Source organism: Gavialis gangeticus, unplaced genomic scaffold (assembly GCF_001723915.1).
Source record: "Gavialis gangeticus isolate Ggan-Ray unplaced genomic scaffold, GavGan_comp1, whole genome shotgun sequence".
In the NCBI taxonomy this organism is placed as follows: domain Eukaryota; kingdom Metazoa; phylum Chordata; order Crocodylia; family Gavialidae; genus Gavialis; species Gavialis gangeticus.
The window spans coordinates 6228509-6254260 of record NW_017729019.1 but is presented as its reverse complement, the minus strand read 5'-3'; the positions used below and the strand labels follow the sequence as shown (position 1 = coordinate 6254260).

Genomic DNA, 25752 nt, shown 5'->3' with positions numbered 1-25752 from the left:
ACCATCACACCAGATTCCTACCGCCCACTCAAGTCTGCAACACTTCAAAGCACAACAGTTGTCTTTGTCCAGGCGTGCCAGCTAAATCAAGCATCGCAGAAGGTGCTTTGCACTTGGGTGTACCCAATCCACCCAGAAGCAGAACACATGCTACAGGGACAATGTTATCAGCACAACAGAATAAACTCATTGCATTTGTATATAGCTGAGACATCCAAGCAGCAAGCAACGGGTTAATAGGATAAGAGATTCTGTTTTGGCCAGAAACCAGAACCTGTGGGGAAAAAAAGAAGGATGGGGAACAGGATTTGATTGGCAGTGCTAGTTCATGGGAGGCCCAGCTGTAAGGTTTGTGGCATGGTATAAGAGATGCTTTCAGTGAAGTGATTCAGCTGGCATTGATACAAAGCAGTGCCCAGTCTGGTGCCTGAAGGAGCCTCCCGTGGATGCTTCACCCAGCCACACACCTGAGTATTTCTGCCACTAGGTCCAAGTCCTCCCCACACACAGCTCACTGGCGGGAGGACACAGACCATCTCACCTCCTTTTGGGTCAATACCAGGTGCTGCACTTCCCTCTCCTTGATGGCCAGTGCTCTCTGCATCTCCGTGCTCTGCAAGTGACTTCTAGCCTTGCTCTGGATTCGAGAGAAGATGTTAATGCTAGCTTCTTCAAATGAGCTGCCTGTCCCTTGATGCCACCCAGAGTGACAAATTCTTCCCTCGCTGCACTGCACTCAGGGCTGAGTAGCTAAAGCTGAGGGCAAATGTTCACAGTCTGGCCCATGATTTCAGCTGGAACGTAACACAGCTTCCATTGACCAAACAGAAGGCAGACTACAGGCCTTGGCTCCTTCCAGCCTGGAGACCCAGACAAAATGGCTCCAGCTGGACGTCCAAGCACATGCCGAGGAGCAACTCTGAGTGACATCTGTAGCACTATGAATGACTCATGACCCACGTGTGTCTGAGGGCAGAGATCAGAACACCCACCAGCAATAGGAACAGAGTATGTCCAGAGTAGGGTTGGGTATTTGACTGGTCATATAAAGTTCAGTCAATTGACCAGTGAAATATCAGTCAAAAATTGTAAAAAATTGCCAATAGGTTCAAATAACAACAGAAAAAGAACACATTTTCCATTAGGAAACGTGTCAAAAAACAACAAAAATCATATTTTTGTCATGAAAACTATAAAAATGTAGTTTTTTAAAATAAAATTGCTACAATCTTTGACCAGTCAAAAAACATGCAGTCAATTAACAATATTTGATCGGTCAATTGACTGGCATGCCAGCCCTAATCCAAAGACAGGTTCATCACACCTGCTGGTGCAAAGGACTGAGAAAAAAATGGTTTGAGCTGGGGCCCTGAAAGCAAATTGCCTTCATGGAAGAGAAGAGAAGGGATGGTCCTGCAGACAAAGAACTTGATTGGACTGCTAGACCCCTGGGATTGAGTCCTGGCCCTGCCACTGATTCCCTATTTGATCTTGTGCAAGTCACTTAACCTCTTTGAGCACTGGTGAGAAGGAGATAATATCACTTCCTTTTTCCGGCTAGTATGGGTAGCCTGAAAGCTGTATTTACCATTATCATTATTATGTCGGGATGAATTGTGGTATTTGATGTGAATGTCATTTTTTTGTTTCATATTTTGGCCAAGATTATTTAGTTGGGCAGTGTTTCACTTAAGTGTTCCTGACCTATTCACACTTGAGAGAAGTCATTGGTAAGAATAAGCATCTGACATGGGTATGTTTAACGGCCAGTTAAATAGACCTTGTGGACATGATATGCGGCACTCGAGCCAGGCCCTTCTAGACAGCACTGAATTTATATTTGAATACAGACCTGTAACAATAACACTTGAGAACAGGCTATTCAGGTAAGGACATTTCTCACAGTGGAGAAATTAAGTGAGAGACAGTATCTTCAGGATATTGGATTAGTCATCCTTATGTCTGAAAGGCTGCAAATGTTTTCCTGGTCATCATTGGAGCAGGAAAGATTTCTCAGTCACTGGTAAACAATTACACCCCTGGGGCCAGGAAGTTATATGCATAGTATAAGCTCCTTAAGAATGCAATGGATATTGTATGTAAATGGCCAGATAAGAAACCATATGTAAGTCTTGCCACGAGATCAAGTGTTTGCCTTTAGTTTTTTTGAGCGTAGGGAATGATTTTAGGCCCTCAGCCAGCTGGGTGAGTGAAACAGGATGATGGGAGAAGTTGCAGGGAGCCCTGGCAGGAAGGACAGAGGCAGAAATTGCTTTCTAATCTCCTACGCTGAGTAGGAGCTGCATTATTAGGTTTAAAAGGCAGGGTAAAATCAGATTATTGTTCTGAAATTTTCTGTCATTTGTTTATTTAAGTATCATTTGCTTTGCTTGTTTATTGTCATATCATTTTAATTGTATGCGTGTGCTTATTGATCTATAGGAACAGGCTACCTAGAGAAATTGTGGAGTGTCCATCCTTGGAAGTTTTCAAGAGCAGGTTAGACAGACACTTGACTGGGCTGGTTTAGTCAGGGATGCTCCTACCTTGAGCAGAGGCCCAAATTAGATGATGTTGGGAGATCCTTTCCAGCCCTACTTTCCTGTGACTGTTTATTATAAACTTCATACAGTGCCTTGTACAGTGGACTCCAATCTCAAGTGTCCACAATGGGCACTACTGGGATACAATCAGCTGAGGGAGCTTTGGCCTTGTGTGTGCTCTCTCTGGCCTGGGTGAATGAAATCCATGGGTATCCTGTGTATCAAGCAGACCAAGGAGGCCTGGCCTGAGTCTGTATGTTCTCAATTCTTCTCCAAGAAGAAATCAGCCCTGGTCTAGAAATCCCAAACTTTCTTCCCGCTTCGCAGAACCCAGGTGACAGAGAAACGTTGACAAAAGTTACATATATGGTCACGGGTAAGTGTGTGCATGCACACAAGTAACCAAAAAATTGAATCCCACCACTTCCTTTAACTCCATGTTGAACTTACTTACTCACTGTGACAGCAAAATGTGCATATTTTCCCTAACTAATGAACATGATCTGACAAGTTCACTTTATAAATAGCTTCCCCTCTGCTATGAATTCAGGCACAACTACTGGGGTAGACAGAAGGGGGAACAGGTATGTGTTTTTAAGGTGTGTAGGAATGCTTATGTGGGATATTGTGTGTGTGTATATATATATTTTTCCAAAAAAGTCTGTAAACCTAAGTGAAAAAGGAAGGGAACAAAGGAGAAAACTTATGGTAGGGAAGACAGCAAAGGCAAGGGCATCCTAGATTTAGAGGTCAGACCTGGAACATGGAGTATGGATGGTTCTGCCAGGATTATTTAATTGGTCCCTTATCCAAGCCCTACATGGATCAAGATTCAAAGATGGCTTTTTATACCAGCTGGGTGAAGAAGCATTTCTGGGACTTGGATGAGAGGGGAAGATGATACATCAGGGAATGCATTCAGAACTTAAAGGGGGTTGTGTGGCAAGTAGCCAGGGAAGCCCAGGGTTCAAAATACAGGGGGGGCTCAGAGAAGGTTGAGCCTCCTCCCCCATAAGAGAGAGACTCACAGATGCTAGGGTCGGAAGGGACCTCAACAGATCACTGAGTCTGACCCCCTGCCTAGGCAGGAAAGAGTGCTGGGGTCAGATGACCCCAGCCAGGTGCCTATCCAGCCTTCACTTAAAGACCCCCCAAGGTACTGGAGAGAACCACCTCCCTTGGAAGCCCATTCCAAATTTTGGCCACCCTTACCGTGAACAAGTTTTTCCTGATGTCTAACCTAAATCTGCTCTCTGTCAGTTTGTAACCATTGTTCCTTGTTACCCCAAGAGGTGCCCTGATGAACAGAGCATCTCTGATCCCTTGCTGCACCCCACCTAATGAATCTGTAGGCGGCCACAAGATCACCTCTCAGCCTTCTCTTGCGGAGGCTGAAGAGGTCCAGGTCCCTCAGTCTCTCCTCACAGGGGAAACCCTTAACCATACAAGTGGCCCTCCTCTGGACCCTCTCAAGGTTATCCACGTCCTTCTTAAAGTACGGCACCCAAAACTGGACGCAGTACAGGCAGTCCTCAACTTAGTGTTTCAAGTTATGGCGTTTTGCACTTACAACATTTATAAATTGACACCATTTCAACTTTATGACATCAGTTTTGACTTTACAACGCTTGATCCGATGCGACACCACGCCAGCAAACAAGTTTGCTGCGTCGCTCATCTCCCTGGAGAACGTTTGTCCAAACTTCCTTGGACACTTTCTTTAAGAAAACAGACAAGACTCCAGAAAAACCTGCAGCCGAGACTCTCAAGAAGAGTCTAGCCACAAACCCTTCAAAAAGTCCAACCAAGAGCCTTTCAAAAAGTCCAGCAAAGTCACCTCAAAGAAGTCCTTCCAAATCACTTTGATTGCTATTTACAATATAAATACATTAATATATTACTCATCTATAATTGATAGAGTACAAAATTCTAGGGTATTTTTGGTGAAAATAGGGAATTGGGCCTTGGTTTAGGAACCAATCCCCCATTTATAACATTGTTTCTTATGAGAAAATTGGTTCTGAATTACAACATTTTGACTTAAGATGTGGTTTTCAGGAACCATTTGTGTCAAAAGTCCGAGGACTGCCTGTACTCCAACTGCGGTCTGACCAGTGCCGCATAGAGGGGAAGTATCACCTCCTTGGATCTATTTGTCATGCATCTGCTGATGCATGATAGAGTGCGGTTAGCTTTGCTGATGATTTCGTCACACTGACGGCTCGCGTTCATCTTGGAGTCCACTGTGACTCCGAGATCCCTTTCCACTTCTGTGCTGCTGAGAGGGTCACTTCCCAACCAGTAGGTGTGCTGGATATTTTTATGCCCTAGGTGCAGCACTCTGCACCTGTCCTTGTACTGCATCCTATTGTGTTCTGCCCACTTTTCCAACTTGTCCAGGTCTCCCTGCAATCATTCCCTACCCTCTGGAGCGTGCACTTCCCCCCACAATTTCATATCATCCGCAAACATGGATAAAGTGCACTTCACACCCACATCCAAGTCACTGATGAAGACATTGAAGAGTACAGGTCCAAGGACCAAGCCCTGCGGGACCCCACTACCCCCCATCCTTCCAGGTCTATACCAACCTGTCTGCTACCACTCTCTGGGTGTGACCCCCAAGCCAATTTGCTACCCGCCAGACTGTGTAATCATCTAAGTCACAGCCTCTTAATTTATTTATGAGAATGGGATGATATACCATATTGAAGGCCTTCCTAAAATCCAAGTAAATGACATCCACCTCTATTCCTGCATCTAAGCATTTTGTGACCTGGTCATAAAATGAAACCAGATTAGTCAGGCATGATCTACCTGCTACGAATCCATGCTGGTTGCTCTGCTGCATTTTTTTTCCCCCCGGTGGACTCACGCAAATATGATCCTTAATCTTTTCAAAGACTTTTCCAAGGATGGAGGTGAGACTGATTGGCCTATAATTACTCAGGTCCTCCTTCCTCCCCTTCTTGAAAATATGGACTACATTGGCCCTTTTCCAGTCCTCCGGGACCTGACCCAAGTGCTCAAACAGCTGTGCCAGTGACTCTGCTATGATGAGAAGCCCCCAGCCCACCCTGTACCTTTCTAACCAGCTCAGGCAGCAGCAGTGGCTCCTTCCAGCTGCCACAGCCACAGACCCCCAAGAGCCTGTGTGTAATATGAACCCTGGGGAAGCCCTAACAGACCAGGCAGGATATGGAGGTGGATATGGAACAACAAAACTGAGAGGGGAAAAAATCGCATCCTTCCTGCTAGGAGCAAAATGGACATTCATATGTGTACAAGACATTGTGAAGAGGATGGTGATCAATTGTCCTCCATGTGCACCAGGGGTAGGGCAAGAAAGAACTGGCTGGATCTGCAACCAAGATGACTAGGGTTATTGCTGCTAGGTACCGGTCACTGAAACAAGCTATTTGAGAAGGAGATTTTCAAGCACAGATTAACAGACTTCAGTTGGAGGTAGTCTAGGAAGACTTGATCCTGCCTTAGCGTGGGAGAGGGTGAGACACCCCCATGAGGTCCCTTTTTGGCCCTATGTCACATTGAGCCTTCAGTAAAGAGAGATGCGATCCAAATGAGCCTTAGGTTTGAGGTCCAGTGTGTTTGTGAGCCCCAGGCCATCACTGTGAATGACCAGGAAATGTGGGGTCCAGAGATAGACAGCTGCAGAGCTAGTGACTTCCTGTTGCTCGTTTGCACCTGGGTGGCTCCTGTACTTCTGTTTGCTTGCTCCCTTCCTCTGGCTGAACACCAGGAAGAAGCAAAGCTGCCAAGCTCCCCATGTCCCACCCTGCAGGCCCAGCACCTCTGTGGCTCTTTACGGTTCTTCCCAGCCCACCTCCCAGAGGTCAGAGAGGCAGCGAGTTCTGGGTCCAGACGAAGCCCTCCTGCCTGGGAAAGGAGAACTGCCTCTCCCCCCTCACCTGAGCACCCTGCCACACATGGGAGTTGGAGGTGATCAGATATGCATGGGACTTGAACCCACCTCATGATGCAGCCGCTGCTTCTCCTGGTGGATTTGCTGCTCCATTTCTTCATACAGATGCTGCACCTCTCTGTTGCGTTCAGTGACTTGTCTGGCACAGCAAAAGGAGGGGCAGCTTGAGCATGGGTCTAATCGCATCAGACTGAGCCCTTTGACCACAGATAATGCTGGGGAAAGGGAACTGATGGATAGCCCTGGAGAGGCTTCTCCCCCAACAGAGCAGGCAGCAGCTAGACAAGTTTCTGCTCCGCACTGCCCTACCCATATGGCCTGACCTGCCCAGGCCGGTCACAGAAGCAAGGGTGGTACTGGGCTGATGATACTGGGCCTGATCTGGCACACATCTAACTCATTTGGAGTCCCTCCAGTCAGTGGAGGTTGGTTCAGGCTCTGAGCCCTGTGTCTCACTGCTGTGACCACTCTTCTGCAGTGGTGGTTTTGTGATGTGGACCCCTCCCTGCAATTCCTCTGGGCCAACAGAGACCTTGGTGACATTTGGTCTGAACTGGGTAGATCAGATCGTGTAACATGGACATCAAATGCTTCCAGCTGTTAAGCAACCTCCTAAGCCACCCGTTGCCCCACAGATGGAAATGATGAAAGCCTCCCTTGGGTCCATCATTCCCATTTTTCACTCATCTCCCTTCTGTAGGGCTAGGTTTGTAAGATCCCCAGCCCAATTCTGCAGTGTGACTCACTTGGTTAAGGTCAGCTCCAGGGTTGCCTTTTCACTCCTTACTTCCTTGATCCGATTTGTCATCTTGGCCAGGAACTCCTCCAAGTTGCCCAGCAAGTGCGGCTCATCCTGACGCAATTTCACCCACAGCTTCCAAATCTCCGACTGGCTGGAGAGAGAGACATGGATGTGTTCAGGTGAGCAGCTTGCAGATTCCAGTGGCCTACTTCCATCTGTTTGCAGTGGCAGGGAGGATCTTTGCCATCTGGTCTCATTACTGGTTAGACTGGGGAAAAAGCTCTCTGAGAATACTTGTTGTTCCAGAGACTCTCTGCAGGGCTTGAGACCTTCCCCATAGCAGTCTGAATGCCAGTGAGTCTATAGGAACACGAATGAAAGGGCTTTTCAAGTAATTCTGGGTTTGTAGAGAGGGACAATGAGCTGGGAGTGCGGGGGAAGTTAGGACTCATTAAAAAAAAAAAGGGGGGGGGGGAATTATTTTCTGCTAATTAAAAATAAAAAAAGGGAAATCATTGGTCTCATTCAAAGTTTGTCCTGAATGTGTCCAACGTTGACTGAAAGGAAACCCAAATTTTTGTACAGTTGAAAAAAAGGGGAAAAGTAAAATGTCAGGCTTTTTGTATGGAACAAAGATGGTGGCTGAGGAGACGTTTTGGAGTGGAAAGTGTTTTATCAAAAAGCTTTTAGTGGGCCCTAGTGATAGTCTAGAGCAGTGGTCTCCAAACTTTTTTGATCGCACACCCCTATCAGTAAAAAATTTTTGAGCGCACACCCCCAATATATGTATATTTATATAAATAGAAGTTCTAATATTTTCTTCCCGCACCCCAGTGGATCGTCTTGCGCACCCCACTTTGGAGACCACTGGTCTAGAGCCTGGGAATGGAAGGGAATGGAAGCATTTCAGAGCTCCATGTTAGAAGGAGGCTTGCCGTTCAGTGAGGATTTCTTTGCAAGGCAGGTGACTAGCTCTGCAACCAGCCAACCCTCTAGGAGGTGGGCCAAGAAAGACCCTTGAGTTTGCCGCAGCCCCAGTGCTAACAGCCATTCTTTAGCTCAAGGAACAGCAACTCATGCCTGATGACTAAAAAGCTCCCTCTCGAAGGGCCACCAATAAGACTGCAGGCAAGCACAACTTGACTCTCAACTCCCGTGCCCCTGCCCTTGGAGCAGGCATAGGAAGCATGGGGCAAAGGTGTCTTAAAGCTATTCCTTTGCTCCCTACCATCTTGCTCCTGGTGGCCTGTATGGGGGATAGGTCTTGGCTTGGATGTCCCATATAGATTCACAACCCCAACCCAGGCTTGCATGGGGCCCAATCACTGGGCACTAAATGAAAACATGGTTGATGGGCTTTTACTCTTCAAAGATGTGCTCTGCATCCAGTTGGTCCATGAAGTCTATGAAGCATTTCCTTTCCTCACTATCCACATCTTCCAGAGACAGGTCAGCTGACATCATGTGCACCCTCCGGGAAGCTGTTTTCCTCCTCCGATGCTCTCTGGTTGCAGTCTGTGAGCTCAGGAACTGCCCTGCCATTACATAAACAAAGACACTTCAGTGGCCTGGTGTTACAGAACAGTAAAGTCCAAGGCCAAGATTTTCTAAGTTGTGGGGCTCATTGTTAGACTCCGATACAAATACACACCCAAATAAAGTGGTTTTTAGGCTCTCTGAGCACATGCAGATATTTGATTTTCTGGATACTCAGCACCTCTCGTCAGGAGCCTGACTAGGTCCCCTGTTTAGAAGCCTGGGGCTACGCATCCAGGATGTCATTCCAGGCGGATGCTAGGAAAGATCTGGACAAGCAAATGTTTGATAAACTAGAATTGTCCATGCTACCTTCCCTGTGCGAGAGAGGGAGGAACCAGCCTGAGGAACAGCCCCTGGCTTCCTATCACACTCACATCTGGACTGGAGTTAATTATTGCAAATGGTGCAGTCTGGAGAGACAGGAACCTGGGTGGGTAAGTCATGCTGGGCATTACAAATACCTGGGCAGCAGGTGGACAATGCCAGGTAGTCCAGCCACCTGGAGCATGTCAAGCACCTGGAGCAGGAAGAAGGCTGTGCAGCAGCCCAGGCACATGAGGCAGCCTGTGGGCCATGCAGGCTGTATGGCAGAGTTGGAGGGCCGTGCTAAGGGAAAAGCCAGTTTTTCTGAAAAAAGAGAAGTGGAAGTGGCAGATACTCTCAGTGCACTAATCAAACCATGCAGCAAAGCATTGCCCTGCTACAGTGAATGAATCCACACTCTTCTCTGGGCTGAAAGATCAGGAGAGATGGCCATGTCTTAGCATGATGGAGGCTTGTGCGGTGATTTCAGAGTATGTGCAATAAATGTTGGGATGCCCCTTCCTCACTAGGGCTCTACCACAACTGCTGCATTTATTCAGTGGCAACGCTGACTCCTTGAAAGCAGCAAAATGGCACCTACGCAGCCCTGTGGTGAATTCCTCTGTCGTTAAAGATCCATTCTTATCAGTATCGAGAGTATCGAAGATGAACTCCAGCTCCTCGGCGCTGCATGGGAGATCCCTCATCTTCAGGTTCTAAAAACAATGCAAATGTCCGAGTGTGATTAACCCCTTGCAGTAGTTGGAGGAGAGGGGAAAGGAGCTGTTCGCCCACCAGGAAGACACTTTGCTTAAGCAACAAGGGTAACTAGCCCCAACTCTGCCCTAATCTGTTGTATTTCTTGCACCTAATCCCATTTCCACACAATAAAAGTGATGTGACTCTATTCATTTCTACAGAGGCAGCAACTGGGTCTCAGACAACCTGGGTTTTGCTTCTGTCTCTGCCCCCAGGGGACCTTGGACAGGGCACGTCACTGCTCTGTGCCTGTTTCCCCTTGTTCATTGTGGGCGGTCAGTCTCTCTTAGGGGTAGGTCTGAGCTTCAGGCACCTGCATTGTAGATGTACCCTAGCCACTGTGTACTGGTCAGTCTAGCTGCAGCAGCATGGAACTAATTCACTCTGCTTCTCAGAAGCGTGGCCCACTTTTGTGGCAGGGTGAATTTGCCCATACTGAGCCTTTCCCCGGTTGTGGTGCAGAGAGACCCTGTACAGGATCTACAATGCCTCAAACACGGGCAGCATAATACAAAACAACACTCTTGATTTGTACTGCTGAAAGGAGAATCAGATGCACAGAGATCCTATCCACCTACTCCTACCTCCAAACACCCTGCTGGGACTACCAAGTCCTTCCCAACTCACCATGCTGAAAACCATCTACTCCAGAGACTTGGCAGGATCAGATCCAAAACTTAATAGCAACCCGTGATCTGTGATTTTGCCCTTGTCTAGAAACATCCATGCCAGGTATCTATTAATATGGACTCGATCTAATAAATCCCTTCCGACCCTAGAAATCTATGAAACACCTCTAGGGAGCAGAGAAGAATGTTCAGACCTGTTTTACAGAGGGGAAAACTGAGGCAGGAAACAACGTGATTTATCAGAACCATGTGGTGAGTCACAGGCAGCCCCATGAGCTGACCACAAGCCAGCCCACCCACTTTTGCTCATGACATGTTTGGTTTGGCTTTTCATTGGGCAATTTTCAGAGCACGGGCTTGATTCTGGGAGGTGAATGAGGCAGAGCTCTTCTGAGCTTCAGACCTTAGAGACTGACTAGCTTCATATTCATCTATTTGCAATGCAGTTATAGTGCTTAGCCATGAAATAGCACTTGTCAGCCCTAGATCTCAGTGTGGCTGATGAAGGGAAGTGAATAGCATTTTCCCACTTTAAAAAGCATGAAACCGAGGCACAATGAGCTGTGACTTCCCCATGGTCACACAGGAGACAAGGGGCAGACTGAGGAGTAGGATCACAGGTCTCCTGAGTCCCATTCCCGTGATCTGTCCCCAGATCTAGTGCTTTTTTCAAGTCCCAGCCCTTGGTTCTAGGAGGCAGAATTCAGCTCACCCAGGGCAATGCTTAAGCCTGCAATTTACCTGCATGTCGGCACGCGTGATGAATCCTTTCTGGTCCTTGTCGCATTCCCGGAAGAAATCCCGGACCTTTTCCATTATTTCGGACGCCACCGGCTCCTCCTCTAGGATCGAGGATTCCTTTGCCTGGTCACTCATGTCTCTTAGTTGCTTCCGTCGGCTGGAACCCAGCCGCCTGCCTTTGGCTGGAGTCCTCTTCCGCTCCATAGCCTTTGAACATACGGCTCAGCCCTTTGAAGAGGGAAATAAGAGGGCACCATGCTCTCCTTCCTCCCCTCAGTGTATTTAAGTAACAGGCTTTTAACTGGATTAGTTCTCTGGGCCACAGACCTCTCACACTGAGGAAGTACAGGCAGTTTCACTATTCCTAGCTCCTGCTGGGCACATGGCTACATCCCTGCAGCTGACAAACTGCCACCTAAAGCTGCTGCCTGTGGCTACATAGGGAATTCACGTAAGAGCCAAGAGAGTTAGAGATGGACCTCCTACTCCTCAGGGCCAGTGGCTTGGCCCCGACCCCATCCTGCTGCTCAGCCAACACAGAGGGAGAGAAAAGCATCCCAAAATTGATCCCTCTGCCCAAACCAAAGCCACTCTCTGGCATTTTTCTTCAAAACATTGGACATTAATAGCCACAAGTAAAGGAGTTAAGCCAGGTGTACTGAGGGTTTGAACTGGGAAGGGAGCTTGGGTTTGAGCGAATGAAAGCAGCATTGCAGATACCAAGAGTCAAGCCTCAAGCAGAAGCACCTGACAGATATGGTGAATGGCAGCAGATCAGCCTCCTGGATTTGATTCACTAAAGGTCTGAACAAGAGGTCCGGTTTGCATTTATACCCACTCTGGCAGCAGACCATGCTGTACAGGAAGCAGTGGCAGGCTGGGGTAGGGGCTCTGTACTAGACTTGCTGCTAGCTTCTGCCATCAGGAGGTGGGTTGCAGGCACCACATTAGAGCTAGTCTTTTCTTCCCAGGGCTCAGGAAGGAAGATCCTCGGAGGCAGAGCATAGGTTAAAGTAGTCTTGGGGTAACTCTAGCTTACTTGGCATCATTGCAGATTACAAGAAGCACAAAAAGTTTAAAGCCCCTTTTGTTCCCCTATGCCTTATGCTAAGGGCAGGAAAAGCAGGTCCTGGGAATGCTCATGGTCTTACTTCTGCTCTTCCTTTATATATGGTGTCTGAGGCTGAACTCAGCAGGACAGGGACAGTGCCACTGCAGTGTAAAATGCCTTACTCATTCTGAGCGACTGATCTGTGATGGGGCGGGGGAGAGAGATCTGGTAAAGGAAATACCATGATCATGATTTTCATCCCTGGTGGCTTTACTTACCTGGCAAGGGAGATCCCCTTCTTCTCAGCCTTGAATGACTTGGTGTAGTTAGAGGGTGGAGACCTGTCCCTACTCCCTTGCACTGCAGATGGGCACCTATGCAAGAGTCTACTAAGGCTTCCCAATGGGAGGATCTCGGCTACACAATTTATGGTGATGGGGGATTGCTCTCCAGCTTTCTCTCTAACTTGCTCCTTCAACCTTTTGGCACAGGGCAAGCAAGATGAGGGAGCATCTGAATGCCAATACCTCTGGGTTTGGGGCCTGCATGTAGGATGCCTGCCATGGATTTTGGAGTATCTGAAGCCTCAGGCTGAAGAGGCTGGGAGGTAGGACACTTGCTGGTGGTAGCGCCGCACAGACTTGAACGATTGAAGTGTGCTCAGTCAATAGAATTTGGAACTGATTTGGCCCCAGACACAAAATTTAAAAAAAGATCCTGTGAATGGCAGCAGCAGATCAGCCTCCTGGATCAGCTTTGACTTTCCTTTTCAAAGGAAACTCAGCCCCCTAGGATAGCAGCAGACTCAAATTTGGGGAACTGAAGCCAAAAGCTGTGTGGGTTTCACTGTACTACTCTTACAATTCTACCACCTAACTTGGGATATTTGGCATTTCTCTTAAAGCCTCAGTTCCTGGAGCGCTAGGATTAGCTACAGTCTCTGCTTTTGGTTTTGAAAGTTCATTCCAGGAAAAGAAAATGATAGGCTAGGGTAGGATATATGTTATAAATCATCAGGTATCAGTGAATTTGGGATTCTCCTGGCAGCAGCTAGGATCAGGTCTGGTACAGAGCCCTGACCCAGCCATAGGCTACTAGAGGAGCAGGTTGAGACTTCAGTGTAAAAGCAAACCAGGCTTCTTACTAAGCCCTTTAGCAGATCTGCTAATTTTTCCTGGTTTTTATTTATAGCACTTTTTAAATCCTTCCCAACAGGCTGCAAAGTTTGGAGTCATCCCAGATGGGGGCTCTTAGATTCTGCTGGTAAAAACCACGAAGAGAATCCCTTTGAGGCTCCCGTCTGCAGTCTTATGCCTGCATTTCACAGTAAGCCCCAGCTCTGTCTACTCGTCTCTCCCAGGTCCTCCAGCTCCCTTCCCTGCAAGCTCAGAGGACCACTGGGGCTTTAATGCGTGTCCTCACCACACCCCTGTGCAGCAGGGCACGGCTCTTATCCCGATGCTGCAGCTGGGGCACTGAGAAGCAGAGAAGCGAAGGGCCGGATCAACAAAGGGGCCAAGATCCCAATGCTGGGGGTGTAAATTCACAAGCTTGTGCCAGACAACAAAACTCCTAGTCAGTGACTGGGCAAAGTTAGAAACCCTGGGAGTGGCATTCACTACAACCAGTATGGAGATCAGGGAGATACCCAAACCAGCCAACAAGAGTTGCTGAAAGAAGGGGGTGGTCTGAAAACCAACCTCTCCCCTGGCATTGCCTGTAGTCTTGGGTGAGGCCCCTGGGGGTTCATAGTACAAAACACCTTCCAAACTCAATGCCTGGGGTTTTTGTGTGGGTACATGCAGCCCCTTTAATACAGGAGGAGGTGATGATGAGACGGTGCTTTCCTACTGTATAATTCCTATTATACAGTAACTCCTGTTGTATAACAGCCCCCTGGCCAGAACATTTGCCCTGTGTTCAATGCCCTACTCACCCTTGGGGGCTTCAAAGCCACATCTTCCCTTACCCCACTCCTGAGAGCACCCTAGCCACCAGCTGTGGCCTACCCTGCTTGGGGACTGCCTCCACTCCTCCACTCTGCAGCCAAGAATGCAAGATTCACGGGGCCAGAGGGAGGGCGACAGTAAGAAGAAACTGTCTCTGCAGCCCTGTGATAAGAGCTCTCAGCTGGGAAGGGAGAGTCCTGGGTTCTGGTCCTACTCCCAACACACTGTGCCTGCTTTTCATCCAATAACTTTTCACTGCAAAAAATACATAAGCATGAGGTCACACAGGGAGTCTCTTGCAGAGCAGGGAGTTAAACTCCTCCTCTTAAGTGCAGGCCAGCACCCTCACCACTGGCCCCTCTTGCCACCACACAGGGCATGAGACTCTTCCATTTAAACAAATGGCATTTCGATGTGAACTACAGAGATTAGCCATGACACTGGCTGCGGGGGTGAGAGGGCTGGTGAGTAAGCAGAGTTCACTACAGTGTGATGTAAGGTTAGCAACGGTTAAAAGAGGTGCTGATAAGGATCCAGCCTACGCAGGAAGCGAGAAAGCAGACCATTTGAAGCCTCCACTGGGCTTCAAAATAAAGATAACCCAAGTAGGAGCCTTGGGTCCCCATTGTATGTCTGGTCTGAATCAACCCATTGGCTTAAGCATAAGGTGACCACATGGGATAATAGGAAGTCTGGGACACTACCCATCCCCCAGTCCAATCTTACTGGTGCATCCTGTACCAAGAGCAGGATGGCCTTGTGGCTCGGCTCATCACGGAGCAGAGCCAGTGGGTCCAGCTGAAGGATCCCTCCCAGCTGAGATGAATAGGCTGGAGTCTCCTTGATTCTACATGGCCTTCTACTCACAACAGTTCATGCAGATCACAGCCACCTGCACAACCCCCTTAAATATCAGCATCAAAGCATTTCTGCTTCTGCTGCAAATCCAGCCCTGATGATTATACAAAGCCAGGTGTCAAAAAATTCTGAAGGAGCAAAAAGGAGCTGTTTCTTCACCTGGAAGCATAGCAGTAACCCTGATGCTCAGGTGTCTGCAGCAGGTTCCAGGCTAAGCCAGCCTCAAGAATAAAAAAGCAGCCCATCTGTCTTACCTTCTAGTAGTGCTTCAGGGAGGGTTTCAGCCTTTCCGAAGTGCAGGGCACCCGCTTGTTGTGTGAGAGGGATCCCAAGCTCTCAGGGAAGTTAGTTCGGTAAGAACGCAGAGGAGGGATATTGCCGTTACACGTTATCCGCCCAACTGAGGCCTGAGTCGTCACTGTCTTTCTTGCTTAACTCAGTTTTCCGCGGTCGAGTGAGACCTACCTCCCAGCATTTCCTGTTCTCAGATGCTGCTTTGTAACCTTAACTTGTGAAAACAATATTTAAAGGGACACCATCACTGTAAAATAGTGAGGCACATGGACAAATCCCAGCTGCTATGAGGTCCAATTAAGAATCCACCTCCTCACTCAGAACAAGCTACTGGACTTGTAACCATCGGGTCCATTGGTGATAAGCTCTTTGGTCCAGTGACATGTTTTAAACAGGCCCAGATGTCTTTGGAAGCTATGTAAACAACACGGGTGTGAATGCCCTTAGCCTCCCATGCTAACAACACCCCCATGGCACAGAGACCTGTCTGCGTAATTCTGATCTAGATCCAGAGTTCTGAACTCCTGCAAGCCTCCCATTTCTCTGGATCTTGGGTTTTGGTTCAGTCTCAGTTTGGACATTGTGGGTGGGCATTGCAAAGGAACCTAAAGGATTTGGGTGCTCTGAACTCAGGGCATCATTCCCTCGTGCCCCTTTGAAATGCCCACTCTGTTATTCATCCAACTTTTAAAATCTCACTCGGTATTCACTCTGGGGTTGTTTAGTTATTTTATTTATTGCAAGGAGACAATGCACTTGGACTTGTTGCTTTCTTTCTGCTTTGGGTCTCCCCACTGCCAAGGCCCCATTAGATGCAGCATGTCAAAATGGCCTCCTAGATTTCGCCAGGGATTTGAGTGCTGAGTAGAGTTATTCATTACCTGTAAAGAGGTGCCCAGCATTGATCCTTGCTCACCAAAGCTGAGATCAGCTCTGGTTACACTTGCCTGCTCCCTTCAGGTGCATCATGGGGGGTGAGTGCAACTATCCCCGAGAACATTCTACATCCCTGCAAACAGATCCTATCTGCCTCCCCATTTAGGAAATCAAAGCCAAGCTCACTTAGAATTACAGGAAGGCTGATACTGTCAACCCCCTGGGCCTGTGTTTTGAAGTAAAACCTGTTTGGCAAGCACTTGTGTGTTACTATGGGCTAACAATCAGCTGCGGGGAGTTTAACATCAGGACAGCTGTCACAGATATTGTGGCTTTACAGCTATTAGCAGAACTCAAGGCAGGTGCATTTGGGAGGGGCTGATTTACTAGTGTGAGGGCAACACAGAGTAGGGTAAGTGAATAGAGGAGGAGTTTGGTCTTGTTCCTTGCTTCCAGAATAAGCAGCCCTCTCTTGGTATTGCTCATAGAAGGCTACAGGATTTGGGAGGTGATCCCCTTAATATGACAGGGCAGGCAGGGCTCATGGTCTACAGAGACCCCATTTCTTTGAAACGCATTCTAGCAGCAGCTGCAAGGTGTTTTTTGGCCCTACCAAAGCAAGTGTGAGATCACTGATGGTGACTGAAACGCATGAAACAGCGGGGAACTGATGCAACTTCAGTCCTCTGTTTCTATTTGCATGTCTCCTCAATATGCTGTGGTGAAGTGTATAAACACTGATGCTGGTGGGGAAGGACAAACAACACTTCCCAAACCACTGTTTAGGTACTTCCCTGACAGCCACCCTAAATGCTCTTTCACCTGAACTACGTTGGTTCACAGAGATTTAGTGTTTTGATGGAGTTTTCCCCTGGGAACTTCTGCTCCTGGGTGGACTGGCTGGACCCAGCAAAGTCATTTCAGGTTGAGAGTTTTTCCAACTATTTGAGTTGGTCTAATAAAAGATATTACATCTACCCAAATAACCTTGTCTGCCTATGTCCTTAGACGAACACTGCTACAATCTACACTGGGGTGGGCAAAATGCGGCCCACAGGCCACATATGGCCCGCCAAGCAATTCTATCCGGCCCGTGGGGCCCCTAAAAAATTTAGAAAATTAATATTTATCTGCCTCTGGCTGCCTGTCATGTGGCCTTCGATGGCTTGCCAAAACTCAGTAAGAAGCCCTCCGCCCGAAATAATTGCCCACCCCTGACCTACACCCTAGAAGTGAGGGCACTTGCCTGAGGAAAGATTTGGACCTCATTCTTGCACTGTCCGTGCACATCCACCCTAATCACTGGGCTATTTGGGGGTGGGAGAGGCAGGGTCTTTTGTGCTTTACACACACACACAGGTTCTCCTTTTGTTTCATCCTGCTGCTTTGCGTTTGTGCATTGCTCTCTGAGCAACCCTAGAACTGTGCCCAGCTCATCATCTTGAGAGCAGCACAGATTTCCAGAGCGGTTCATGGGTGACCTGTTTACTTGCTCCATCTCCTTCTCCTACTGGCAGACTGGAGGGGATTGCAGGGGAGCAGCCATCACTGGAGGGGTTGGCCAGATTGACGTAAGCAGCAAGATTAGAAGGGCTAAATCTGTAGAGCTTGGCTCAGCCGCAGCAAAGGGATAGCACGATAACACTGGAAGTATCTGCAGGGTGTTAACACCTCCAGGGAGGCATAGAGGTCTAGATTAACAAAGGCAAGGGTCCTGGCTCAGGAGATGCGAGACTTGGTCCTTTACTCCCTTGGAAGCTAGGGAAAGCACCACAGCATTTCTTGGGTGAAATGGCCCAAGCTATTTTAGAGCAGCAGAGAGAGGGACTTGATGGGTAAGTCAGGTGCAGTCCAGCATAGCTCCACAAGTCACACCTAACAACTGAACCATTCCCAAATGGCCCTGATTGGGAACCCATTCACAGTTGTGTGAAGTGCTGCGACTCCCAACGGGGGCAGGGGGTAAGAGCCAGCATGCCTCTCAGCCAGTGAGTGTGAGAAGTGCTTGCACCTATGCCTTTGGGGGTCCTAGGGGATGGGTGGCCTTGGGTTGGGGGCCTTTTCACTTCTGGGTTCTATTCTCTCCTAAATGTGAGTTCAGTAAACTTGAATAGCCCACAAATGACTGAAGCTTGTAGTGTGCTTCACTGATCTGGGGGGAAAGGGGAAGAATGCTTAGATCCAGGCTGTTGGGTTCCTTGGAGCTGGGGAAGGCACGAGGGACTGGAGTCCAGTAGGGAGTGAGGACACAGCTGGTTGTTAGCGAACAAGCAAGAGAAACAGAGGGATTGGGGTACCAGAGCTGGGTACCACAGCAGACAATTGCCATGGACTGTCAAGGGCAGTGGGGCACCCAAAAGGAGCAATGCAGTATGGGATGGACATGCCTGGAGGACCAACCAGAGCAGTGTCATTCACACCTAACAAGTGAGCCAGTTAAAAAAAATATATTACTTGATTTTCCAGGTGTACTTCTGAACCATTCCTGGTAGCTTTAGCCATTTAAATAGGCTTGTAGGCTGGCCCAGTTCCAGTTTAAACTGTTCTAAGTGGTTGTCCTGTCTGCGCCCTAATGCAAGGGGGGCCAAGCAACCCCCCAGTGGCACAGTGTGTGGCATAGGGAGTCAGGTAGCAGAAAGCAGAGCAGAAGACTAGACAAATGGGATGAGAGTGGCAACAGAGGAAGGGGCAAGGCCATCATGTAGCACACTTGTCAAAGAGGTTGGTCCATGCTGCCCCAACCTATGCTGATTTACATCAACGTAGGGACCGCAAAGGCAGATCCATTTGCATGAAAGGACATGAGTGGTCAGAGGGTTTTGCTCCGTAGAAATAAGGGTGCAGACAGAAGTGCAGCTCCCCACTGTAACTGAAAACCCTTTGTGGGAGTTACAACATCCCCCCCAGACCAAACAGAAACTCACTTCTGGTTCCAGGGGGAGGGGAATCTAGGTGCCAGGCTGCGGGCTGCTTCCCCTAGCAAAGCCCCCCACCCCCAGCCTGTGCTGTGTTCAGAATGGGAGGGGGAAAGGGAGCAGAGGGAGCTCTTCTAAGGGGTCCCCACCTCAGGGGGGCTCCAGTACACCTGTCCCACCCTCCAGGACCAGCTGAAAAAAACCCAGACTGAACTCCCTCTGTTCCCTTTTCCCCTGCTCCATTCTCAAAACTGTGAAAGGCTGGCAGGCTGCACAGACACAAGTTATAGAAGAAGCTCGGTTTTGAAACACTCATGCAATGAGGGGGTGAGATTTCTGATCGGCCATTTTTGAAGCAGTCTGCAACCATACACTTGTGTTTGGTCACGGCTATAGACCACTTTCTGGGGCCAGATCAGGCAAAAATTGCCTGCGTCTAAGTGTCATCTTGCAGCCTTCAGATGTGTGCAACCAAGTCAGCCATGGAAGACTGAGTTGGGGGAGGAAGGGGGGGGTGCAAGAGTGACATGGCTGCGGCATACTCAGAGGGTGGCACAACGCGGCTTCCAATAAGAGTCCCTCCCATCTCTAAACACATTTTCTTTGCAACCCTCCCCTGAAAGGGCAGTGCCCATTCCATTTGGGGATTGGGTTAATGATGTGTAGGGTAAAGTAGCAACAGAATGTGTAGCAGAGCAAGAAACCCAGGTGTTTAGGGCATGTGGCACATGGAAATCCAGAAATAAAAATGCAATACTTCCACTAATAAAGGCATGGAAGCTTATGTTCAACAGAAGACATGCAACAATTTCAGTTATACACCAAGATGTTTTTAATTCATAAGTTATATTTTAAACTATTTTTTCTATTTGATTTTGCAATTTATTGGTAAATAAGATCTTATTAGTGCTAAGAGTTTGCCAGCATTACTCTGACGCCAAAGTGCATTAAGATGAGAAGGGGACAAGACTGAGCCCATCCGAGGCAGGGGCTTGTTCTGCCTATGTTCAGCAATCCAAGGTCAGTAGGATGAGATAAAGTGTCTCAGGATTTCTGATAAGGCTTCAGACCAAATCTCCAACAAGAGCATATGCTCCTCCTTCATGCACAGATGGTCCTGCCCAACACCTGAAGATACCCAGTAGCATAAACTGGATTTTTTTTTCCGGTTCCAGTTAAACCAGCTGAAGCCAAGTGGTTGTGGTACAGCAAGCCACAACATCACCCTGCTTCCCACAGGAGGAGTTGCTCTGCTTCTATTATGGAAGTCCAGCCTAGCTACTGGGAAACTATATCCTCTGTACAGCATGTTCTGGGTCAGCCTGTGCTAGAAGCCAGTTAGATGTAGCATTAGTGTGGTGGGGGAGGGGGGGGGGGGGATTATGAAAAGCAAGACTTCAGGGCCCATTCTGATCTCATACAAGTGTGGAAAGACCAGAGCAGTACATTAGCCTGTTAAATACAAGATGGACCAGCATTCTTGGTGCTGCCTGCCAAGTGGACTCCTCCACCCCTGTCCAGGCTTCCTGCACAACTCACAAAACACTTGCCACTAATACAGAAACAAGACACACTGTACAGCTACATGATAATTCTCTTGTTAAGTTCAGTTCGGTGTGGAAGTAGTCTGAATGAGGAACAGCACCCGACCTGAGTTACAGGGGAGATGCTAGGAGACACTTCCCCATGATGCTCCACCCCAAACTGATTCCGATCAGCAAGTCAGTGCAGCAGGGGTGTTTGCTGCATAGCCCATGGCATCTCCTTCCTCCTCAACAGACTGTTCTTTTCCTTCTAAGAGTGGTAACTTCCACTGGAGTGACACACTGCCACCAAGGCAGACACGGGGCATGTATGGCTCTCTCCTTCCAGTGCAAGTTCAATGCATGTGAAGCTGCTCCATAGCAGTGAGGCTTGAGAGACATGTTCTAGGTGGGAGTACTTTCGTCTGTCCCTTGTACCCTTTGCCGCACTCCTTATAGCATCACACCAGCCTCCGGGACCCATGTTTCAGCCTCTGTCATCCCCTCTTTTCCACAGTCCCAAGAACTTAACCAAGCATAGTCCAAGTCTAGTTACAATACACATTGCACATGGGTGGGTCACTAGGTACCCAGAACTAAATCATAAATAGGGCACTATAAACACTATACCACTTAAAAAACACACAGATCAAGGAAGCAGCTTATACAATACAGAGAGAGGATGGAAGCCAAGGCCCACAGGCAGCTTCAGGAAAGTCCCCACAGATTCAGTCCAACCTGAAAGGCAACTCCATGTTCTTTCACAGAGGAGGCTTTTCAGAGAGCAACATAGCTCCATTAAATGTTAGTTGGGGGAAGAAAAAAGAAAACAAAAACAAAAACAAAAAACAAAAAAACAAACAGATCCCAGTGATGGTGCCCAAGACAAAAGGCACAGACAGCAGCGTTTATTCTGAGCTCAGGGATTTGGCTTGCTGGATGAGATCTTCCGCTTTGAACTGTAGAAATCTATGGGGGAGAAAAAAAAAAGAGCAGACTATTGTATTAATTCCCATTTGATGCAGTTTCAAATCTCAGGTCTCATCAAATAAGTCACCTAGAGAAACATTAGGAGCAACTGTCTGAATTGAAGTCCAGTAAGGGTGAGCAGGAGTCCTGCTTCAAGTCATCAGAAAGATCTCAACCATGTAGAGCAGGATGTCCAGGGTAGGTACAGCTTCATTGGGCGAGAGTGCAGCACTGGGAGCAAGGTCTGGCTCTTAGTTGGAGTATCCTGTGCTGCAGCAATAGGAAATTGAGGGGAATGTGACCTCTTCAATGGGCTGACCCCAGAATCTAAAAGCCATGGTTTTGGCCAGGCAAGACTGACCATCTCCCTGCACACCTACATGACAGGTGTTGTGGGACATTTGGATCGAGGTCACTTTGACCCCTGCTGCAGAAGCCCATCCCAGTATTAGTCCTTTGTGCCACATTAGAGCTGTCCTGTTCTCTTCCCCAACCTCACCAAGAGGTAAAGCAGTAGGGGCATCTCGCCTTCCCATGCCCCCACTCCCACCTTGAAGAAGGGACTGCTCCAGGGGTTTCTAACCCTCTTCCCTTTCTCAGGTACTGCAGGGAGGGACGAGTCATCCCACTGCTTGCCTGAAACCAAGGGGAGTAGGGCCCTCCTGCATTCTCATGCAAGGATGGGGCTGCCTCATGGGAGGGAAGGGAGCTAAGCCTATTTCCTTCAGGAGCCCCCACTGGCTGCTCTTTCCCACAGGGCAGGCAAGTTGATCCAGAGCTGCTGCCCTGCCTGGGGAAGACTCCTGAGCGGTCACAAACCTTGCTCCAGCTCCCGCAACTCAGAAAGTGCGAAATAGGTAACGCTGACTGTGGCCATTGACCCACCCCTTGCAGGATACTCAGTGGGGTACTCTTATTCAAAAATCACAAGCATCACAGTCTTACCTTTAATGGTGGTCTGTCTGCGTTTCAGGCGCCTTGGAGAGCTGGCCCGATTGGCCTCAGAGCCCTGTTGTATGGTTTCACCCGAGAAGGGCCGATTAAGGAGATCTTTTGTGGGAATCTTGAGGGTGGAAGTGCTCCAACTCTTCTCTCCAGAAACTTTGGAGTGGCTGCAGAGGTACTCGGAAGACATGTCTGGGAACAGGACCCTCTCCCACTCAAAGGCACCTTCCAGTGGCGTTTCAGTTTCAAAGTCAAAATTCCACTTGTGCTGGGCTTCTTCCAGGTTTTTCCTCATCGAGTCCTGAAAGTCACTCTGGAGCTGCTCATGATCCACTGGGCCAAAGAGGTTTCTGCAGATCTTCCTGCTGCAGGGGGTCTGCCGGAGGTTGCTTTGTGACAGAGGCATGTTCCCAGCTGAAGGAAAAGGAAGGAGTGCTGTTACAGCAGAAAGCAACATCATGTTACTGTCTCCTTGTTCCAAGGGGCTGGGGGCTGCCTCAAGCTCCCCGTGCTTGGCTACCTGCTAATATAATCCATAGGAGAGTACCTGGTCCACGTGAAGGCCAAGTCTCCCAGAAGCAAGAGGTACTCTTGGTGCTCACCTGGGAGAATGCTAAAGGTCTTGGATGCAAGCCCCGTTTTCAGACAAGCGTAGTCAGTTAGACCAACACGGAGTTATTTGCCAGAAGGGTGGCATGAGCCATTCTCATCAGCCATCCCTGCCTTATTCCAACAGGAGGGATGGAGTTGCCCCCATCCCAGCCAGTGGAAGGGGCCTGGGAATTAAGTCTCATGGACTGGCTGAGCAATGATTGAACACACCACAAAGCTTCCAGCCTCCCTCAAAATTGAGATCATAAAAATCCAAAATTGAATCTGAAAATTCATACAAGACTCTTGTCAGCAGATGAGGCAACAGGAAACTTTAGCAGGATTTCTTAAACTCAACAACCAGACCTCAGTGGCAAGGAAGCTTTGAAGCAAGCTGCAAGCTTTTCCACGTTGTTAACCTATTTATCTGTAATAAGCTGTTGGGCAACTACTGACAAGACCTCCATATGCAGATAGTGGCAATGAGGAACCAGCCTTATAATCCAGAAACAGGACCTGGACTTCAAGGGAAGTCAAAGCAGCAGCTCTGCCACAGGGGTATAATTTTCCCCTTTCCCTTCGTATGGGCATGCATGGGGTTAATGGCCTCCCTTTGCAGCCTGTAGGTGCTTGAGGAGACTCCTTTACCTGAGGGCAAGAATTATCTGTACATACAGCATCTGGCACAGCAAGACCTTGAGATTATTCCCATAGGCTTGATGGAAAGGTGTGCCAAGTATTTGGTTACACCAGGGGCAGGCATTTATTTTGGAGGGAGGGCAGCTTACTGAGTTTTGGCAAGCCATTGAAAGCTGCATGACAGGCAGCCCAGGGCAGATTAATGTTAATTTTCCAAGTTTTTTTTAGGGGCCCTGCAGGCTGGATAGAGTGGCCTGGTGGGCTGCATCCAGCCCCCAGGCCACATTTTGCCCACCCCTGGGTTATATGCATTACTTACCATGGGAATCAGACATGCTAAAGAACACGTACCAAGTACGTATCCATGACCAGAAAGAGCTCAAGTCAAATATCTAAACAAAAGAGGCCTGTGGTCAACTCTGCAATCCTTACACCCCCCGTCACAAAGGAGCCACAAGCTTCCCACATTATTCAATCCCAAGTACCCTGGGAGTTTACAAAGGCCCACGTCCAAAGGCCACATCCAGCTCGCACATCTTCACCCTCGACCATTAGTGGTCCGATTGCCAATAGGGTATTGATCCAACCTATCCTGTTCCTGCCTTTCAGCCCCAACCAGAGAAGTTCAGGTTAAAAATAGAACTGAAACTTCATATCTCCTGGCCACTCACACCCTTGTGAACAGCTTCAGGGAATGACATCATGGTGAGTCAGGCAAGTTTCAGCATGTCCAAACAAGCACTGGCAGGTAACTAGGGCTCAGGACAAGTTTGAACTTGATGCTTATAAAAGCAAACAAGATTCCTCCTCCCCTCCAGACACGCAGAACCGAGCCATACAAGTGCCCGATCCCCAGGTGCCGAACGCTGTGTACCTCCCACTGATTTCGACACTAGTGGTAGCTCCTCAGGTGGCTATCTGGCACAACTAGATGTTTAGAGACTCGATGCTTTGTCTTTCCAACACCATCACATGACGGCGGAAGCTACCGAGCACTAAGGACACCGAGCTGGATACTCTTCAGTATTAGAATGAGGACATTTAAGTTTCCTTCCTTTTGTCGGACAAGCCTGCAGCTGACGCACGCAATCAGCTGGCCCCAAGGAAGCGCACAGACCCAAATCTGGTGCACTTCTCTTAAGAAAACCAGCCAAGCATATGACCAGCTCTGCTCACTATGAGCACTGGCAGGGAATAGTCCTGTTCCTACACTTAGCAAGATTTCAGCAGGACAAGAGGGGCATGCCCCATTCAGGTCAAAAGCAAGCCAGCTCGGTGATCTTCGGCAGTCATCCCCGCTCCCCCAATCCTCACCACCCGTCCCTCTGGGCAGCCTCTTCTCTCCCTTGCACCAAGCCGGGAAGGAAGGCAGAGTCCTGGCCCGCGCCAGCAAAGCCCACCGCAGCGAGGAGACCGCAAGGAAGCTTTGCGGCTCATCCGGCCGTGTCTCCTTAGCCTAGGACACCCTGGTCATGCAAGCCTGCCACTTCCAGGCAAGGTGTGCATGGGAGGTGGCAGCTTTACATTCATGAGTCAGTCCGTAGCCCGTGATCTTTGCAGATAGAGGAGGTTCATGGGGCAGCCAGGGCAGGGCAGGGAGCAGAAAGCAGAGCAGCAGGGGAGAGGGGATCAGAGCAGCATTTGGGGAAGGCCAGGGCTAGTTTTTTGGGTTTTTTTTTTTAAACCAGGAAGGTCCCCCCCTAACCCAAACCCAAACCCAAACCCAAACCCAAACCACCGCTTCGCGGCCACTTCAGTGCGGCTCCTCGCCCAGCAGGTGGAGCCCGTGCTCAACCCGCGCTCTCACGACGTCATCCGCGGGGCTCCTCTGCCGTCACCTGCCCCGCGGGGTGATGTCACTGGGGGCCCCGCGGAATCAGGCCCGCGGCCAGGGGCGTCAGCCCGACATCACAGCGGAGCCCTGCGTCACCACACAAGCGGAG

General features: G+C 48.9%; 2 protein-coding genes and 1 long non-coding RNA gene across 4 annotated transcripts in view; 1 reads left to right on the top strand and 2 right to left on the bottom strand.

Moving 5' to 3' along the window:
• The window catches only part of RAB44 (RAB44, member RAS oncogene family), a 36070-nt gene extending 18885 nt beyond the window's left edge, over positions 1–17185 (bottom strand). Inside the window, exons 1-6 of the mRNA XM_019513910.1 lie at positions 11200–17185; positions 9672–9786; positions 8592–8763; positions 7233–7379; positions 6535–6625; positions 542–637 (exon numbers count right to left, since the gene is read on the bottom strand). Of these exons, the coding sequence (XP_019369455.1) occupies positions 542–637; positions 6535–6625; positions 7233–7379; positions 8592–8763; positions 9672–9786; positions 11200–11403 (825 nt within the window). The 5' untranslated portion in view covers positions 11404–17185. The remainder of the gene's footprint in view (positions 1–541; positions 638–6534; positions 6626–7232; positions 7380–8591; positions 8764–9671; positions 9787–11199) is intronic.
• Positions 17186–19954: 2769 nt separating this feature from the next.
• Positions 19955–25752, bottom strand: part of CDKN1A (cyclin dependent kinase inhibitor 1A) — a 10907-nt gene continuing 5109 nt past the window's right edge. Inside the window, exons 2-4 of one of the 2 annotated variants that reach the window (XM_019513913.1) lie at positions 22580–22995; positions 21527–21634; positions 19955–21489 (exon numbers count right to left, since the gene is read on the bottom strand). In XM_019513913.1, coding sequence (XP_019369458.1) covers positions 21585–21634; positions 22580–22985 — 456 coding nt within the window. In that variant the 5' untranslated portion in view covers positions 22986–22995 and the 3' untranslated portion in view covers positions 19955–21489; positions 21527–21584. Of the gene's footprint in view, positions 21490–21525; positions 21635–22579; positions 22996–25752 lie in introns of both variants that reach the window. The other variant, XM_019513914.1, reaches the window with a different exon arrangement.
• The window catches only part of LOC109295210, a 15784-nt gene continuing 14091 nt past the window's right edge, over positions 24060–25752 (top strand). Inside the window, exon 1 of the long non-coding RNA XR_002096692.1 lies at positions 24060–25307. This is a non-coding gene — a long non-coding RNA (uncharacterized LOC109295210). The remainder of the gene's footprint in view (positions 25308–25752) is intronic.